At 37.3% G+C, this 19,159-nt stretch overlaps 1 protein-coding gene across 1 annotated transcript in view; it reads left to right on the top strand.

Annotated features, from left to right (window-relative positions):
- Positions 1-19,159, top strand: part of LOC132121424 (sorting nexin-29-like) — a 146,065-nt gene that overhangs the window by 5,241 nt on the left and 121,665 nt on the right. Inside the window, exons 5-11 of the mRNA XM_059530782.1 lie at positions 1,959-2,139; positions 7,692-7,762; positions 7,869-8,123; positions 8,854-9,214; positions 10,031-10,161; positions 10,372-10,465; positions 10,555-10,631. Coding sequence (XP_059386765.1) covers positions 1,959-2,139; positions 7,692-7,762; positions 7,869-8,123; positions 8,854-9,214; positions 10,031-10,161; positions 10,372-10,465; positions 10,555-10,631 — 1,170 coding nt within the window. The remainder of the gene's footprint in view (positions 1-1,958; positions 2,140-7,691; positions 7,763-7,868; positions 8,124-8,853; positions 9,215-10,030; positions 10,162-10,371; positions 10,466-10,554; positions 10,632-19,159) is intronic.

The raw sequence follows: 19,159 nt of genomic DNA, 5'->3' as shown, positions 1-19,159 counted from the left end.
ACCCGTAAGACCTCCGTTTATCTTTGGAAAACAGTTTAAGATATTTTAGATTTAGTCCGAGAGCCCTCAGTCCCTCCATTGAAACTGTGTGTACGGTATACTGTCCATGTCCAGAAAGGTAAGAAAAACATCATCAAAGTAGTCCATGTGATATCAGAGGGTCAGTTAGAATTTTTTGAAGCATCGAAAATACATTTTGGTCCAAAAATAGCAAAACTACGACTTTATTCAGCATTGTCTTCTCTTCCGTGTCTGTTGTGAGAGAGAGTTCAAAACAAAGCAGTTTGTGATATCCGGTTCGCGAACGAATCATTCGATGTAACTGGATCTTTTTGAACCAGTTCACCAAATCGAACTGAATCGTTTAAAATGGTTCGCGTCTCCAATACGCATTAATCCACAAATGACTTAAGCTGTTAACTTTTTTAATGTGGCTGACACTCCCTATCAAACAAACCAATATCCGGAGTAATTCATTTACTCAAACAGTACACTGACTGAACTGCTGTGAAGAGAGAACTGAAGATGAACGCCGATCCGAGCCAGATAACGAACAACAGATTGACTCGTTCACAAGTCAAAAACAGTTTCTGTCAGACGTGTCCATTCGAGAATCGAGGAGGTGATGATACTGCACATGTGTGACTCAGCGTCACTGACACACAGAGTGTCTGAAACGAACTGATTCTTTTGGTGATTGATTCTGAACTGATTCTGTGCTAATGTTATGAGCCCAGGTAAACTGAAGGCTTGAATGAAGGGCAATCATCGCCAATGATGCCATTACGTCGAGCGCAAAGGAACCAGTGAACCGTTTTCTTCAACCGGTTTATTGAATTGAACTGTCCGAAAGAACTACTGGTGATGATCCGAAAACCGATGCAACCGGTTCTTGACTCGTGAACGAGTCAATGTTTTGTTCGTTATCTGGCTCGGATCGGCGTTCATCTTCAGTTCTCTCTTCACAGCAGTTCAGTCAGTGTACTGTTTGAGTAAATGAATTACTCCGGGATATTGGTTTGTTTGAACTCAGAGGGAGTGTCAGCCACATTAAAAAAGTTAACAGCTTAAGTCATTTGTGGATTAATGCGTATTGCAGACGCGAACCGTTTAAAACGATTCAGTTCGATTTGGTGAACTGGTTCAAAAAGATCCGGTTACATCGAATGATTCGTTCGCGAACCGGTTATGACAAACTGCTTTGTTTTGAACTCTCTCTCACAACAGACACGGAAGAGAAGACAATGCTGAATAAAGTCGTAGTTTTGCTATTTTTGGACCAAAATGTATTTTCGATGCTTCAAAAAATTCTAACTGACTCTCTGATGTCACATGGACTACTTTGATGATGTTTTTCTTACCTTTCTGGACATGGACACTATACCGTACACACAGTTTCAATGGAGGGACTGAGAGCTCTCGGACTAAATCTAAAATATCTTAGTATGTTAATAACATGAGTTATTAATTACATAATTTTGATTTTTGGGTGAATTATCCCTTTAACATTTTTTCCACTGTATTTTTGATCATATAAATGCCTTGGTGAGCAGAAGAATGTATTTTTGTGAAAGTGGTTACATCTGAACCCACAACCTTTTGATTCTCAGCCCAGATCTTTAACCATGAGGCTTAACCACCCTGTATCCTGTAATACCTAAATGTAACAGAGCCCAGACAAGTATCACCTCCTGAGCCCTAAGTGAGCCGTTTGATAAAGTTTTACATACAGATAGCTGACCAAGTAAAATGCAACATTGTTTTGGTCCAAACTCGGGCAGAAACCAGCAACAAAAACAAAAAAATTTCAAAAGGGATGTAAATACAGAACTAAAAACTTTCATTTCAAATAATCTTATATAACTTCTGTAATATTTTCTGTCTGTCTGTATTCTCTATTATGAGGAACTGAGAACATTAACATGGCGGTTCATACAGACATCTATTGTGTGTTTCAGAGCTGACGTTCTGGTTCTATGTGAAGGAGCACCTCAACCATCATGAGTTACAGCGCTTCTACTCTCTGCGGAATATCACATCTGAGCAGGGCCGGGGACGGGCATGGCTTCGTTGTGCCCTGAACGAACACTCGCTAGAGCGCTATCTTCACATGCTTTTGGCAGACCATATCCGCCTTAGGTACAGACACCCATAATTCACTGTTGGGGATGTCTTCTTTTACCTTCCTTTTTGTTTTCATATCAGTAAAACTCTTTTTAGCTTATTCTTTTTTTTTTTTTTTTTTTTTTTTTTTTTTTGAACATTATGTTTATTGGGTTTTTCCAAGTTAAACGCAAAGTACAACAAAGTACAGAATAATCAAAGCAAATCTTTCAACCCCGCACATACTACCCTAAACATGCCCCAAACCTCAACCCATAGTGCCACAAATAAACCATGAATAAAATGAAACAAGAAAGTATAAAAAATTAGGTTCTAAGCATTCTGTCCTGTTAAACCCAAGTAAGAAATGAAGCTACCCCAGTATTTGACAAACAAATCTTGACGCTTTTTCAAACGAAATGCAATTTTTTCCAAAGGCATGTAAGATGACACTTCTTTAATCCACATGGAAGTAGAAGGTGAATTAGAATCCTTCCATCTCAAAGTTATACATTTTATGGCTGCTAGTAGAGCTAGTCTGACAAATCTCATATTAATTCTTTGTTGATCAAGTAGTGTAGTATCCCCTAAGAGGGTAAGTCTAGGCTCTCTAGGCACATTAGTACCTACAACTATAGCAATAATCTCTAAGACCCCTTTCCAATATTCTTCCAAGTCAGGGCAAGACCACAGCATATGTAGAAGAGTCCCTCTATCTGCTTTACATCTAGGACAGATCTCTGAGTAGGAGCTTTTAAAAGAGTGCAATCTAACTGGAGTATAGTAAACTCTATGTATCACATTAAATTGGATGAGCTTATGACGACTATTGATAGAAAAAGTCTGAGCTTTCTCACATATTGCTTTCCATTCGTCATCTGTGAATGAGCACTCCAAGTCTTTTTCCCACTTAGATTTTACGTCACGAATGCTACCCGCCATCAGTTGTAACAACTTGGCATAGATAAAAGAGATGAGACCCTTATGACCTTTTTTCTCAGCCAAGATAGCCTCAAGAGGTGAAAGAGGGAGCTTAGATAAACGACCACCTTGTTGGGTCTGAATGTAGTGTCTAATTTGCAGGTATTTAAAGAAAAATTTAGAGGGAAGGGTAAATTTCTGTTGTAATTGCTCAAACGACATGAGTGTATCCTCCTCATAAAATTTGTCAAAGGTTTGGATGCCTTGATCATACCACTGTTTGGCTATGCCATCTTTGAGGACAGGGGGTAGAAAGGGATTGTAATAAAAAGCAGTGGATCTGAAAATAGTCTGCTTGCATTTCATCTTTTTCATGAGGTCTGCAACAATTTTAGAAGTACCAACAATTAGTGGGTTAGAGGTCAATTTCTTCAAATAGTTTATAGAGACAAAAGGTATTGCAGCAAGGGTTATACCCTGCACTTGGGCCTCTTCTAATTGTCGCCAAGCAGGAGGGGAAATACATTTTGTTTGCCAGATCCAAACAATGCGCAGCTGAGCTGCACAATAATATAAATAAAAGTCAGGCAATTTGAGTCCACCATTCTGAAAAGGCATAAACAGTGAATTTAATTTTACCCGAGGAACTTTCCCTTTCCATAAGAACCTAGAAATACCTCTATGGAGATCCTTAAAAAAAGACTTTGGTAACACAGAGGGGAGTGCCTGAAACAAATATAAAAATTTTGGCAACACAGTCATTTTAATAGAATTTATCCGACCAATTAATGAAATAGGAAGAGATTTCCATCTATCTAATTCTCTTTCTACACTTCTAAGCAGGGGAGCATAGTTCAAATTATATAACTGAGACAAATCTCTAGGTATTTGTATTCCCAAATATAGAAATTTATCTCTGTTCCAGACAAAAGGGAAATTTTTAAGGGACAATTGCGAAGCGGCTCTATTAAGAGGCATAGAGACACTTTTATTCACATTTATTTTATAACCAGATATAATCCCGTACTCTTGTAATAGAGTTGACAAGGCTGGTATGGAAGAATCTACATTTGTCAAATACAACATAATATCGTCCGCATATAAAGAGATTACATGTTTAGATTGAAGGGTTGTAAAACCACTGATATTGTCATGCGAGCGAATTGCAATAGCTAAAGGCTCTATTGCAAGAGAAAATAAAAGGGGAGATAGTGGGCAGCCCTGCCTTGTACCCCGCTCCAAAGAAAACTGTGCCGAGATCTCGTTATTGGTCTGAATGACTGCTGTTGGATGGTTGTAAAGCATTTTGACCATATTAAGAAATTTAGAACCAAAGTTCATCTTTTGAAGGACTGTAAACAAGTAGGGCCACTCAACACGGTCAAAGGCCTTTTCGGCATCTAAAGATATAGCAATAACAGGAGAATCAACTTGAGAAGCAGAAAAAATTACATTCAAAAGTCTCCGAACATTGTCAAAGAGACATCGATTTTGAATAAATCCTGTTTGATCCATGTGTACCAATTGTGAGATAACTTTTTCCAATCTTAAAGCAATAATTTTGGCAAAAATCTTGTAGTCTGAGTTAAGTAATGAAATCGGCCTATAGGAGCCACATAAACGAGGGTCTTTACCAGGCTTAAGTAAAAGAGTTATCATAGCCTGTTCAAGAGTGTCAGGTAAACGCTGAGTCTCTATAGCCTGCAAATACATATCATTTAGTGGTTTGATTAATTTAGGTAGAAAAGCCTTAATAAAATCCATGGAGAAACCATCCATACCAGGTGATTTGCCAACAGCTAAGCAAGATATCGCTTCTTGTATTTCAATTTCCGTTATGTCCTTCTCCAGACAGTCCCTGCATTCCTCGGTAAGTGAAGGTATATCAAGGCTATCTAGGAAAGAGTGTATGTTCGCCATATCTGTATGCTGTGAGGTATATAACAGCTTATAAAACTGCATAAATTCCTGATTAATAAGATTAGGGTCTCTGATGATAGTGTTATCTACTTGACGAATTGCATTTATAGACCTCACTGCATCGTCTTTCCTTATTTGCCAGGCCAATAATCTGCCAATTTTGTCCCCATGCTCGTAATATCGTTGTTTGGTTCTGAGGAGGATACACTCTGCTTCCTTAGTGGACAGCATATCATACTCAAGCTGCAATGAATTTAGTCTATGTAGAATACTTTCATCTCCACATATAGAATAGTCCTGTTCCAGCTTTTTAATATCTTTAGAAAGTTCATTCAGTTGACTTTGATATTTTTTCTTTTTTCCGGATGAGTATGCTATGATTATTCCCCTCAGATAAGCTTTAAGTGATTCCCAAATCATACCTGAAGCGGCAGAACCAGCATTGAAATTCAAGAAATTTTCTATATTGTTATTTAGAAGGTCTATAAAATCAAGGTCGTTAAGGAGATAATTACTGAACCGCCATCTTCTAATGTGTGATTTAGTAGTAGGGGTATAAATTGTAAGAACTAAAGGGGAATGGTCAGACAAAGTTCGTGGAAGGTATTCACATGATTCAACTAAGTGTTCTTGTCTTTTATGTAAAAGAAAAAGGTCAATTCTAGAGAGACTCTTATGGGGTCGAGAATAAAAAGAAAAATCATTTTGCTTATTATGCAAAGCTCTCCAAATATCTAACAGTTCTAGTTCAGCCATTATATGTTTCACAACTCTTGCTGATGGAGTTAAGACAAAACCTTTGTTAGGTGATCTGTCTGCTGAATCTAAAACCAAATTAAAATCACCTCCAATGATTGTACAGGGCAAAAACAGTTTAAAATGAAAATTATGAAAAAACTGAGGGTCATCTTGATTGGGGGCATATACATTTGCTATTGTAACATTCTCAGAAGCAATATATCCTTTAAGAATAATATATCTTCCATAATTATCTTTAACCATGCTTTCAAAAACAAAAGGCACTCTGCGATTGATCATAATAGCAACCCCTCTTGAATGAGAGCTATATGATGAAAAAAATATTTGTCCAGACCACTGACGTAATAACTTACAGTGATCTTCTTCAGTCAAATGCGTCTCTTGTAGGAGAGCAATGTCTATCTTATTTTTTCTTAAGAACAACATAATTTTTTTCCTCTTTAAATTATTATTAATCCCATTAACATTCCAGGACAGATATTTATACTTATCTCTATCAGTTATCAGTCAAATTGAAAAGAAAACACACAAAAAAGAAGAAAAAAAAAAAAAAAAGTGGCACAAACCCCCCTTCCAGCCTCCCACCCACCCACATACATAACACTTTCCCCGTAAACAACACATTCGCGTAACGTTGCATACAGAACGTGCACAACTTCAAGCTAAGGCATCCCAACTTTAACCAGGAAATAATTAGCGCAGATAACGCCATCTACCGAACATTACAGGTAAAACTTTGCAAACAAATCACCAAAGTTGCCATAGGCATAAAGGCACTTGTGACTCAATATCAAAACAATCTCGGACTAACATTACTTGGTATTTATTAGGTTTCAGTAGCGACCATTCGGTAGCTACTCAGAGTCCTTCGTAAATGCAGTCACTATTCATAATGTAGCCTACCTACAGTCTCACTCCGAACCTGCTGGCAACAAATGTTTTGGATGGTGGGCTTTTAAGTAAGCCTCCGCGGCATCTTTTGAACCGAAGGATCGTGCACCCTCAGGAAGAACCACTCTCAGAGTAGCTGGGTACTGCATACTGTAGGAGATGTTGTGGTCCCGGAGCCGCCCTCGAACAGAAGCAAACGCCTGTTTCTTCTTGTAGAGAATTGTTGACATATCTCGGAAGATCATTATTTTTGAGTTTCCATATGTCAGGTCTTTTTTCTCCCGTGCAACATTCAATATCGTGACTGTGTCTCTAAAACGAAGGAGTCTAATTACAATGGCTCGCGGTCTTTCGTGTTCCGACGGCCGGCGCTGAAGGGTACGATGGGCTCGTTCAATTTCAAAGGGCCGTTCTTGATCCATACCAATGATTTTAGGGAGCCATTCCTCCACAAATGACACTGCATCTCTCCCCTCAACTCCTTCAGGAAAGCCAACAAGGCGCAAATTGTTACGTCTGGAGCGATTTTCAAGATCATCGACCTTATCTTTCAAAGTGAGTATTTCGTACTCCACGTGCTTTTTACCCTCAGCAATGTCCTCACGCACATTAACAATGGCTTCTTCAAATCCATCTTGACGCGATTCCAACTCGCTCAGCTTTAGTCTCGTTTCCTGAAGGTCACTGTGTACTTTGTCAACAGAGTCGCGGATTTCACACATACGTCCGTCGATCATTACTTGAAGCTTCGCAAGCCCTTTCTCCAGTTCTGTCTGGAACCATTGAGGCGGGGATGTCGGGCTAGCCCCTAAGGCTAACGCCGAGGAATCTTCGGTAGCTGTTTCCTTCTTATTCTCGAATATTTTCTTAGGAGGCATCCTCAAAAGTTGCCCAAATATGTCAGTCCAGTTCGGAAAAAGAAAAATACAAGTAAATCCGCGCTTTGCTCAAAATAGTGCAATAAAAAAAGATTTTGTGTGGGAGCGATGCTTCTCGCGTCTTACTCTATGGCGGCCATAACCGGAAGCCCCCTTTTTAGCTTATTCAAAGTTGTTTAATGGTTCTTTGGTAAATTCTTTAATCTGCCCCATATTTAGTGCCTTCTATGAAGACTGGGCTTTTGTCCTGGATGAGGAGAGAGCCAGTATGCTGCCCACCATGGCTGCAGGTAATATTTAAATGAGTTATTTAAATGAGTTATATGCTGTCTAGGAGTTATATGTAGTTTGACGTCCTTTCTTGTGCAAGTCTAAATTCAGTTCACGTGTCAACAGGGCTCAATTCCATACTGTTTGCCATCAACATTGACAACACGGACCTAAATGGCCAGGCCCGCGGAGGGTCGTCTGTGTCTGACCTGCTTAAGGAGTCCACACAGGGCATGAGCAGTTTGTGGAAAGAGTCTACTCAAGGTGTCAGCACTCTTTTGCGGGAAATCGGTACTGCCACTGCAGTGGTTCCTGGTTTTATCCCTCGCTCGGATGCTCCATCAGACCCGCTGCCTGTCCTGCCCCGCAGCACTTCTGCAGGTACTTGAGTCACATACCATAACAGAATTCCACATGCACTGTCAGAAATATGTGCAGACCTTGTACTTTTAGTGGTACAACAACTTGTGCCCTGAAGGGACAACTATGTACCTTATATACGCCTGAAAGGTGCCCTATTATACTTACAGCAAAATTTTTTCATTTTCTGCTGAGGGGTAAAAATAAGTTATAGCTTAAATACCTGAGTGGCGGTATACTGTTTCTGAACCCCATAACACTGCTGACAGCGTTGTCAAGATGAATATGTAAATATGTGCTGTACGCTTTCCTCTCAATAACAAATAAACGCAAATGACAACAGTGAGAAAAGAGCAGTTAAGAAAGCATCTGATCATGATGATGTGGATATGTTTGCATGAGCTCTGTAATTTGGCAATCAGTCATATCACGTCATGTTTATTAATTAGCACTTTATGCAATAGATTGCTTTTTGATTTTCCATCGGGGCCTTTTAGTATGACTTAACCTTTTAGGTATAAATAAGAAACAATACAAAGATGTCCCTTTAACAGCACTGTCCCACTGACAGGTCACTGTAAACCTAAAAGTATAATTTTTGCAAATGTTTTTCTATGTTTAATCTAGAGAATGTGTTTCATTTCTTATTGGGGCATTTTTTTCTCCTTTTTTACTGATAGATATTGGTGTAGTATTGCTATTGATAATTGAGATTCAATGGGGATTATTTAGTTTTGCATTTGCATTTTAGATTCTGGTTTAAGAAAAGAGCGCAGACGTAAAAAGAAGATCACGAACATCATCTCTTTTGACGATGACTTGGACGTTGGCGTGGAAGATGAGGACGAGGCTGGTGAGGACTTTGTGAGGAGTCTCAGGAAGAGTACAGCAGGTCATGTGAGTTCTGAAGAGGCTCTGGAACCTCCGGACTCCACCTATTCCATTCATAATGGCCTGACTGAGCCTGGGATCGTGAGCTGGGCTGAAACTCCCCCGCAGAACGGAGTGCTGCCTGATACCAAGAGAATTGACAATGAGGAGGAGGAAGAGGATGATATTTACGGAAAGAGCAGGCCAGAGCCCTCAGAAGAAGATCATGGGAATGTGGAGCCGTGAGTTTACTTGAAGTCTTGCTTTATTTGTTGCAGTAATCAACACCAGGATGTAGTGAGACTTGAATTGAAGTGACTTAAATTAATTAAATTAAATTAATTATAAATAGCTATAATAACAAACCATTCATTTTGCAATTAATTCAATGAGTCCTTGTTACACTTAACATGTATACTAATGTTAAAAAAATGTAGAGTCAGTATGATTTTTATTTATTTATTTTTTTAAGAAGTTTATATTGATCAAAAGTGACAGGGAAAAGTGTTCTTTTGAACTTTCTATTCATTAGAGGATTCTAAATAGAAATGTATCGCGGTTTCCCTTTCTGTTCTCCACTGTTTTCACCATGTCAGCATTTCTGAAGGATCACGTGACTCTGAAAAACTAAAGTAATTGGATCCTGAAAACTCAGCTTTGTCATCACAGGAATAATGATTCTGAATTGCTTTTAAACTGAACAGTTGTTTTAAATAGTCATTGTATTTTAGTAGTATTTCTAAATGCTGAAATACTGAAATACAATACTGATTTTTTATAACTGTATTTTTTTATTAAATAATTGCAGTCTTGGTGAGCTTAAGATACTTCTGTCAAAGATACAAAACAAAGTCTTATGTACCTCAAACTGATATTGAATGACATTGTATTAATTCTATTAGTAACTTGTGCATAATTACAAGCAACTAACATACCAAACCCTGTAGTATGTACATGTTGTTAATTAATGTTACTTAGAACTTACTTGTGGATTTACACTGTAACAAAAACACATTAATGTTACCTTAAGTGTGACCATAACATTCTGCTCTGCATAGGCTGGTTGTGGGGAGCTTCTCCAGTGTTTCCACATGGAGTCCAAGGCAAATCATCACTGACAATGACAATGACAATAAAAACTCACACATTCTCATACCTCTGGCCCCCAGTGAGCCCTACACACAACAAGGTCAGACCCACAGCCTGTCAGAAACTGTCTGCATTCAGGGACATCTTATTTTTTCATGGTCTTGTCCACATAGATGGGGCATTCATTTTTATGTCTCTACTGATTTTCCCTATTTCAGAAATTAGCTTAAAATAAAGTACTACTTTATTAAGTGTGTTATGTGTAACTACAGTCCTGGCATGAAGAAATGTGCTATTTTTGTTCTTACAGCTGGTCATTCAGTTGAGAATGTTGAATTTCATGGACAGAAGGAGAGCTCAAGCCCACCAACTGACAGTGAAAAACAAAGCCAACTCCAGTTTAGGTATCCGATACAAAAGAACACATTTTTATAGGATTTCAGTTAGTAAAATATCTTTTTTAAAGACTGATGGTTATTGTTTGGTGTCTCAGCATGGAGCCCGAAGTGCAGATTGTGCCTGTGACCAGTGTTCTGCCGACCCCTGGCCTTCCAGAATCCATGACTGTTGGTGAGTTGATAGGCTCTTTAATTGTCCAGAGATCTTCTTTTGGTCTTTTAAATTTTATTTTTGAAGGTTACGCTTTTAAAGGAACTACTTCCATACCAATTTAAAGGGATAGTTCATCCAAAAATGGTAATTCTGTAATTTATGATGTTTCAAAATGAATTATTTTTGCACAATTTGAAAACTTGCAAGTTCACACAGCTCTAAAAGCCAAGTTCTAAAAAGTGTTTAAAAGTTAAATCTCAGTAAAATGTGTTTTTATGTGGAAATAATTATTTGAATTATCAGCAAAAATGCAATTGATCAAAAGTGACAGTAAATACTTTTACGTTGTAACAAAATATCTCTTGTACTCAAATGGTACTATTAATATTATTAATTTTTCAGATAAAAATGTTATCATTCTTCGAAAACCATAGAACTGGACAGTAACAGGAAGTCATGGCCTAATGGTTAGAGAGTCGGATTCGCAATCGAAAGGTTGTGAGTTCGAGTCTCGGGCCAGCAGGAGTTGTGGGTGGGGGGAGTGCATGTACAGTGTTCTCTCCACCCTCAATACCACGACTTAGGTGCTCTTGAGCAAGGCATCGAACCCCCAACAGCTCCCCGGGCGCTGCAGCATAAAATGGCTGCCCACTGCTCCGGGTGTGTGTTCACAGTGTGTGTGTGTGTGTGTTCACTGCTCTGTGTGTATGCACTTTGGATGGGTTAAATGCAGAGCACGAATTCTGAGTATGGGTCACCATACTTGGCTGAATGTCATGTCACTTTCAACTAGGAGATAAAATAAAATTGAGATCTTACATCTTACTTCTCTCTAAAAATTTTCTTTCTTTCCATGTTTTCCACCAGAGGTCATTAATCACACTGTTTTTCATGAGACATAGCTATCTCAAATCATAGGCAAGACCTGTTTAGAACCCTCAATTTGATTTCTTCATGCATATATGCTAAATAAAATCTCCTCCTCTGATGAGGTGTATAGCAGATCATCTGAATTTATTGGCTTTCTCTAACTATAAAATTAGAAACAGAAAACTCCATAGTAAACCGTTATGACAGACCTTTTAGAGAGTCAATTCTTAGTATCATCTTCTGCTGGATTTCAGGTCATATTGGTCTATTAGGAAATGAATAAACTGATACTGCTGCAAAGGAAGCTTTTAATTTGTATACAGAGTGTCAAGTCTTTCTCTCAGAGATACTTTGAACTTCTACATATTAACAAAGTCATGCACCAACAGCAAATATATAAACTATATAACCATGCAACCAATCAGCAATTTAGAAATTAAATATCTTTTCCTCTCACATCTGTTGATTTGCAGGTTGTATTGTAATCTCAAAACTCACAATTTGCAAACATGGGCTGTCCTTTCCTTTACCCATGTATACAATTAGACTATTAATTTCCCTTTTTTCTTTCTGCCTTGGGTTGCAAGCTTTAATTGTACAAGAATACTCTGACTTAGTTCAGTAAAGTGACTTACCACACATTCCCGTGCTGAAATATGAAGTAATGTCTTCATTTTAGTCATCACTTGACTAAATGTCTAATAATCACCTAAACCACTTTACTGAAGTAAAAATCCCCTAGATCTGATATCAGTATTAAAACTTAAAGGGATAGTTCACCCAATAATCAAAATTATGTCATTAATAACTCACCCTCATGTCGTTCCAAACCCGGTTTGCGGTTTGCGACGGTTTGCGTCTCCAATACGCATTAATCCACAAATGACTTAAGCTGTTAACTTTTTTAATGTGGCTGACACTCCCTCTGAGTTCAAACAAACCAATATCCCGGAGTAATTCATTTACTCAAACAGTACACTGACTGAACTGCTGTGAAGAGAGAACTGAAGATGAACACCGAGCCGAGCCAGATAACGAACAAAAGACTGACTAGTTCACGAGTCAAGAACCGGTTGCATCAGTTTTCGGATCACCAGTACTTCTTTCTGACAGTTCGATTCAATAAACCGGTTGAAGAAAACGGTTCACAGGTTCTTTTGTGCTCGATGTAATGGCGTCATTGGCGATGATTGCAAGCCTTTGGTTTACCTGGGCTCATAACATTAGCACAGAATCAGTTCAGAATCAATCACCAAAAGAATCAGTTCGGTTCAGACGCTCTGTGTGTCGGTCTGCTTCACACTGAATCACACATGCGCAGTATCATCAGCTCCTCTGTTCTCGAATCGGACGCGTCTGACAGAAACGGTTCTTGACTCGTGAACGAGTCAGTCTTTTGTTCGTTATCTGGCTCGGCTTGGTGTTCATCTTCAGTTCTCTCTTCACAGCAGTTCAGTCAGTGTACTGTTTGAGTAAATGAATTACTCCGGGATATTGATTTGTTTTAACTCAGAGGGAGCTTAAGTCATTTGTGGATTAATGCGTATTGCAGACGCGAACCGTTTAAAACGATTCAGTTCGATTTGGTGAACTGGTTCAAAAAGATTTTGATTCGATTTCTCAAATGCAATTTTCCATCATTGCGCAAGTAAAATTTTCAAACACTTGATTGGAGATCTTCGCAAAATTATGGATCCATGGCCAAAATACAAATGATTGTCATCTCGTACCCCCGGTTTGGAAATCTCGTCATCTCGTACCCCTAGTTTGGAAATCTAGGCCCGTATTCACAAAACATCTTAAGGCTAAAAGTAGCTCCTAACTTGCCAAGTTAGGAGAAAATTAGGAGAAAATCTTAAAAATAGTGTCAGTCCTAAATTTAGGAATCCTAAATTCTTCCTCTAAGAGTATTTGACAAAGCATTTTAGCACTAAAATTAGCTCCTTAATCTGTGAAACGTTAGGAGTAGTGAAGAGGACTTCTAAGTCACTAAGACCAAATCTGACATATCCTAAAATGGCTAGCGATCTACCTTGCAATATAAACATAAAAAAAGAAAAAACAGTTGACGGTGAAACAGTTAACGGCTTGTCTATTTGGTACTATATTACATTGGGCAGGACATCCATATGCTCACCTAACATTCATTGACCTCAAATATGGCTTATCATCTGAGATATGTATGTAGTAGCAACTTTACATGGCAGCTCAATCTAATGTTAGCCTAGAAAAAAGTGTGCATGTTTGTGCGGAGTGTGGAAGCTGAACAGTAGCGCGCTTGGGCTACTGCGTGACAGATGGAGGCACCGCTGCGATCATTTGCTCTTAACCCTTGTGGGTTGTTGGGGACGTTTTCGTCCACTAGGGGGTAAAGTTGAGTCTTATTTTGGCCGCAGCTTTCTCGTGTTTGAGCTAATGGAATGATTTTTGGGTGACAAATCTTATTTTGACCCATATTTTGGGAAAATGCTTTGAAATTTTTCAAAAACTCAACGGTACACTGTGGGCAAATTCACTACCCTTTCGGGATGTTCGTGGATGAAAACATCCACAAAATTAAACTGCTGTAAAAATGTATCAGATAAATATTTTTTTCAATTTTTTTTTGCATAACTCTATTAATCAACCTCAGTCCTGATCAAAACTACCAATTTTTTTTTAAAAAATCCAAGATTTTAACTTTTTAATTACCAAGTTCATAAATGATGTCAATGATTTGGGAAAAAAACACACAAAATTACATATTTTCAATATAAAAAGTGATTGTGGACTGGATTTTTTTAAACCTTTTATCACAGTCTTGGGCATGTCAAAGATTAGTAACAAGATTGGCTTTGATGCATTTTTAGTTTTTGTGCAGCATTAGATTTAATTTTTTTCTCCCTAATTTGTTGTTGGTGGCTGTTTTTGCCCCATTGACTTCCATTATAACGACATTATTTGATTGGAAAGCCATGACACCATATAATCATGCATTCTTGATTGTTTGTGGTTTTCCCTTTTGGGAAGAGGTAAAAAAAAATATATTTTTACAGTTGATCACTAGGTGGGACCATTAACCCTTTAAATAGGCCTGTGAAAAAAAAGGCTTGGTTCCTGGCTTGTATATGGAGTATAACAGCAAATTATAGTGTTTGTGTGTGTGTGAGATTCTTGATTGTTGGTTGTTTTCCCTGTTGGGAAGAGGTAACATTAGTTATTTTTTACAGTTGATCACTAGGTGGGACCATTAACCCTTTAGATAGGCCTGTGCAAAAAAAGGCTTAGTTTCTGGCTTGTATGGAGTTATATGGAGTATAATAGCAAATTATAGTGTGTGTGATAGAGAGAGAGAGAGAAAGAGAGGGTGTGAGAGAGACCTTTGTGCACTTACCTTGATGTACTGTATCTGAAAAAATCAAAATATGCACCTCATGCTCTCAGAACTACATGGGAGTAAACAATAAAAAAAAAGTGTGTTTATGCACCTGCTGCCTTTTGATGGTGAAAAGTACAGATGGCCTATATGTGAAATGCCCCTCTTTTCTTGATGGTAAAGCCAGTTTAAAACCTTAAAATCCTGTAAAAAAAATCTACTTCGCATCAAATTTATGAACATAATGTATTATGAACCAAAATGCAATACCAATTTCAAATAAGCTGCAGCTCGCTGGAGGGGTAACGCTACATAATCATTTCTAAAACTTTGGTACAAGTCAAGCCCTTTCTCGTGTTGCTTGCTGCTCTTCTCACCATTAAATATCCAGCACGATGGCATGCAAGTGTTTAAATCCATGTACTTTGCTTTTGTTTAGTCTATTCGCTTGTTAAGTCTGACGTCACGTAGCAGTGCTTCCATGTCCAAACGCTCTATCAGTTACCACGAGAAAACAACAAAAGGTGCTAATATAAACTCACAATGTTATAGAATACTAGCAAAAAGTTATAATATTAACCTTTAACTCCATACCGAAGTACCAGATAGCCAGACAATGAAAATATTAATATAAAAAAAATATATTAAAAGGTAAAAGGTAAGTGCGCAAAGTTATCTCTCACACACACACTCTCTCTCTCTTTCTCACACACACACACATACACACTCAATATAATATGCTGTTATACTCCATATAGCTTCATATACAAGTCAGAAACTAAGCTTTTTTTTGCACAGGCCTATTTAAATGGTTAATGGTCCCACCTAGTGATCAACTGTAAAAATAACAAATGTTACCTCTTCCCAACAGGAAAAACCACCAACAATCAAGAATCTCACACACACACAAACACTATAATTTGCTGTTATACTCCATATAACTCCATATACAAGCCAGAAACTAAGCCTTTTTTTGCACAGGCCTATCTAAAGGGTTAATGGTCCCACCTAGTGATCAACTGTAAAAATAACACATTTTACCTCTTCCCAAAAGGGAAACCACAAACAATCAAGAATGCATGATTACATGGTGTCATGGCTTTGCAATCAAAAAATGTCATTATAATGGAAGTCAATGGGGCAAAAACAGCCACCAACAACAAATTAGGGAGAAAAAAATTAAATCTAATGCTGCACAAAAACTAAAAATGCATCAAAGCCAATGTTGCTACTAATCTTTGACATGCCCAAGACTGTTATAAAAAGTAAAAAAAAATCCAGCCACAATTACTTTTATATTGAAAATAAGTCATTTTGTGTGTTTTTTCCCCCCAAATCAGTGACATCATTTATGAACTTGGCAATTAAAGAGTTAAAATCTTGGATTTTTTTAAAACATTTGGTAGTTTTATCAGGACTGAGGTTGGTTAACAGATTTATGCAAAAAAAATAGAAAAAAATATGAATCTGATACATTTTTACAGCAGTTTAATTGAGTGGATGTTTTCATCCCGAACAACTCGAAAGGGTAGTGAATTTGAACAATCCACAAGGGTTAAAATACTTCATCATTTTTGGTCATACAGATAAGAGTAATGCATCTTTTGTATCTGTAAAGACTCTACATTTATTTGTGTGCACTCAGAAAAATAACAAAATCTTGTGCTTTTGTAAAATAATTAAAGCAAGCATGATGCATTTTCTGTCGTCTTGGACTCTGTGAACTTGAGTGTGTCACTTCTAAACTCTGTTGTTACTTGCCTTATTACAGACCTGAAAAATATATCTACAGAGAGTGTAACTTTTAAATGAACCAGTTCAAACAGAAAACAAATATTCTCACATTATGTAATCTGTATGAAACGTGCATACAGGTCCTGTGGAGATGAGTCACTGTCACAGACTTAATTTCGTAAACCGAAAACAGAAAGCACTAGTGTAACAATAAATTACGATGTTACAATAAATTACAACATTAATGCAGTGAACTTGCTATTTTTCCCTAACAAATTAACATTACTGTGAGATGTCTGTTATATGTCCTTGACTTGGTCACCCAGTCTCGTTCACATTCAACACAATGCAAAAGCTCTATTTTAGTTAACATAAACCACAATCATTGAATCTCTGCAATGGATCATCTTTTCATGCTGTCTCCCAGGGATCTGGGATATAAATTCTTCAGATACACAGTATATTTAAACATGCAGTTAATCTCTTAATATTTATAATACGATAATTCTGGCATCCATTTTATTAATCTGTTTCAAAAATAGTCAAATAGTCAAAGTTCAAAAATCTCAGGATAATAAATATTGATCTATAGATCTTATTAAATTCTTCTAACATTTCTCAATCTTTAGTTTCAGTCATGTTTCTAGTTTATAACCTTGAATAACAGTTTTTTCCCCCAACTCAAATTTCAAGCCTACACAGCTTCTAAGTATGAATCATTATTCCACCAACAGGGAACCCATGATGATTAATCAAGCCACTGTGGCATTCCTGTCATTCATTTATAGCCATATACCTTACATTTGCATTAGAAGATATACAGGATTATCATGTTTGTTATTTCTTTGCCATCCTCACCCAGCACTCTGTTTCCAGGGGCCTATTGCTCTGTCAGCCACCTCCAGACATCTCTGTGGTGGTTTCAGTCCTTTCAACAGAGCGAATGGTTGTTCTACCAATAACCTTTTTTTATTTTTTTTTATATCTTCCCAACTGAACAGGTGGTTATATTTCACACAACCTCTTTTCAGACCCTCCTTCCGAGGATCCACTAGCTGATTTAAATTTTTGTTCTAAAAATTTCTTAATGAACCTCTATACTAGTTGATCACGATTTTGGTCTTAATCAACTAGGAGCAAACACAGAACATGCTGACTTAAATTACGTTTGTTACTCCCAGAACAAACGTAATGTCTCCTACCATTTTTTCTGTTACTTAATTTTTGAGTGAACTGTTCCTTTACACTTTTTTTTTTTTTTTTGTATTTGAGCTTCATCTAAAGCATTTAGGTCTTTGAGGATTTGGGCTGTGCACAGATGGCATCATTGAGTTAATTTGACTTGGCTACAGCTTTGTTGTCTAGTGGTTTGGTGCAGATGTGAGTTTTAATCATCGAATAAATATTGGCCACATGACTTTGCCTTTGAAAACATGACTTTGAAACTGGAAATTATGATGGTGAGCTAACTCTTTAATGGTTTTGTGATGTTGAGACATGCCATGCTTGTAGGGACGGACATCATTCTGGACTTAAAGAGGTCTTTTTGATTCCCCCCGACATACTTCTTCTTTCCAGATGAGGGCACTGTTGGTTCAGTGTGAAATACTCTCATGTTATTCCTCTTTCTCTGTCTCTGTCTTTTGTCTGGACAAAACACAACTTTGAGATGGGGCTGGAGGTGACTGATCCAGTTATACTTCAGCTTTCAAAAATAAAAAGGGAGAAAAGATGAAAGCAAGAAAATGTTTCATGCTAAGTGCTCGAATCTGCTTGTGCTCTCAGACAGGAATAAAATTCAATTTCAGATCAAACATGGCTTTCTCACTATGCCTTAATAACCTATTAACTGCTATTTAATTATGGATACAACGAACATTATCTTGAAGGCTTGAAAGTGTTATTTTCCCCTTAGATTTGTTTTCATGAGCTATATAGCTTTTTGACCTGGATTATTATATATATATATGTCCATTTATGTATTTCACAGACTTTTTATTTATTCAGTGCTAAAGGAATTGGGGTTTTGTTAACACTATAGTTTGTTTAATATGCAGAAACAACGATACGTAAGCCATTTTTAAAAAGATACTCCACATAAAAATGAAAATTCTGTCATCATTTGCTAACCCTCAAGTTTTTCCGAACCTTCTTTGACAACGTGGAAGCACTGACTTTATGGCAATACATGTTTGATAGTATCATGGCATGATATATCGTGGTATAAAAATTGTAAATTTATCCTGATAATGCAGAATGTCTGGTTTTACCAGTAAATTCCAAAACAATATTTAAACTGTAATATAATTAAACTTGTTAAATATATGTAATCAGTGAAAGTCTAACATAATTCCGTATTTTCACCTAAGCAGAATCATGAAGATTTCTATTTTGGTGTTACCTTCGGGCACCAGGAACAAGTCCAAGCCTGTTCAGGTCCACCCCTAATAAAATAGCAATTTTAGCATTTTTATAAACCATAGTTTTTGTAAACGTTATCATGTTTTTTTTGTCTTTATAAATACTACTACTAATAAAAGTAATAAACCCTTCCCATTTATTTTGTTCTTTGTTTAAAGTATCATGA

Source organism: Carassius carassius, chromosome 39, assembly GCF_963082965.1.
Source record: "Carassius carassius chromosome 39, fCarCar2.1, whole genome shotgun sequence".
NCBI lineage: Eukaryota > Metazoa > Chordata > Actinopteri > Cypriniformes > Cyprinidae > Carassius > Carassius carassius.
Note: the sequence above shows the minus strand (reverse complement) of the source record. Positions and strands in the feature narration are given on the sequence as shown.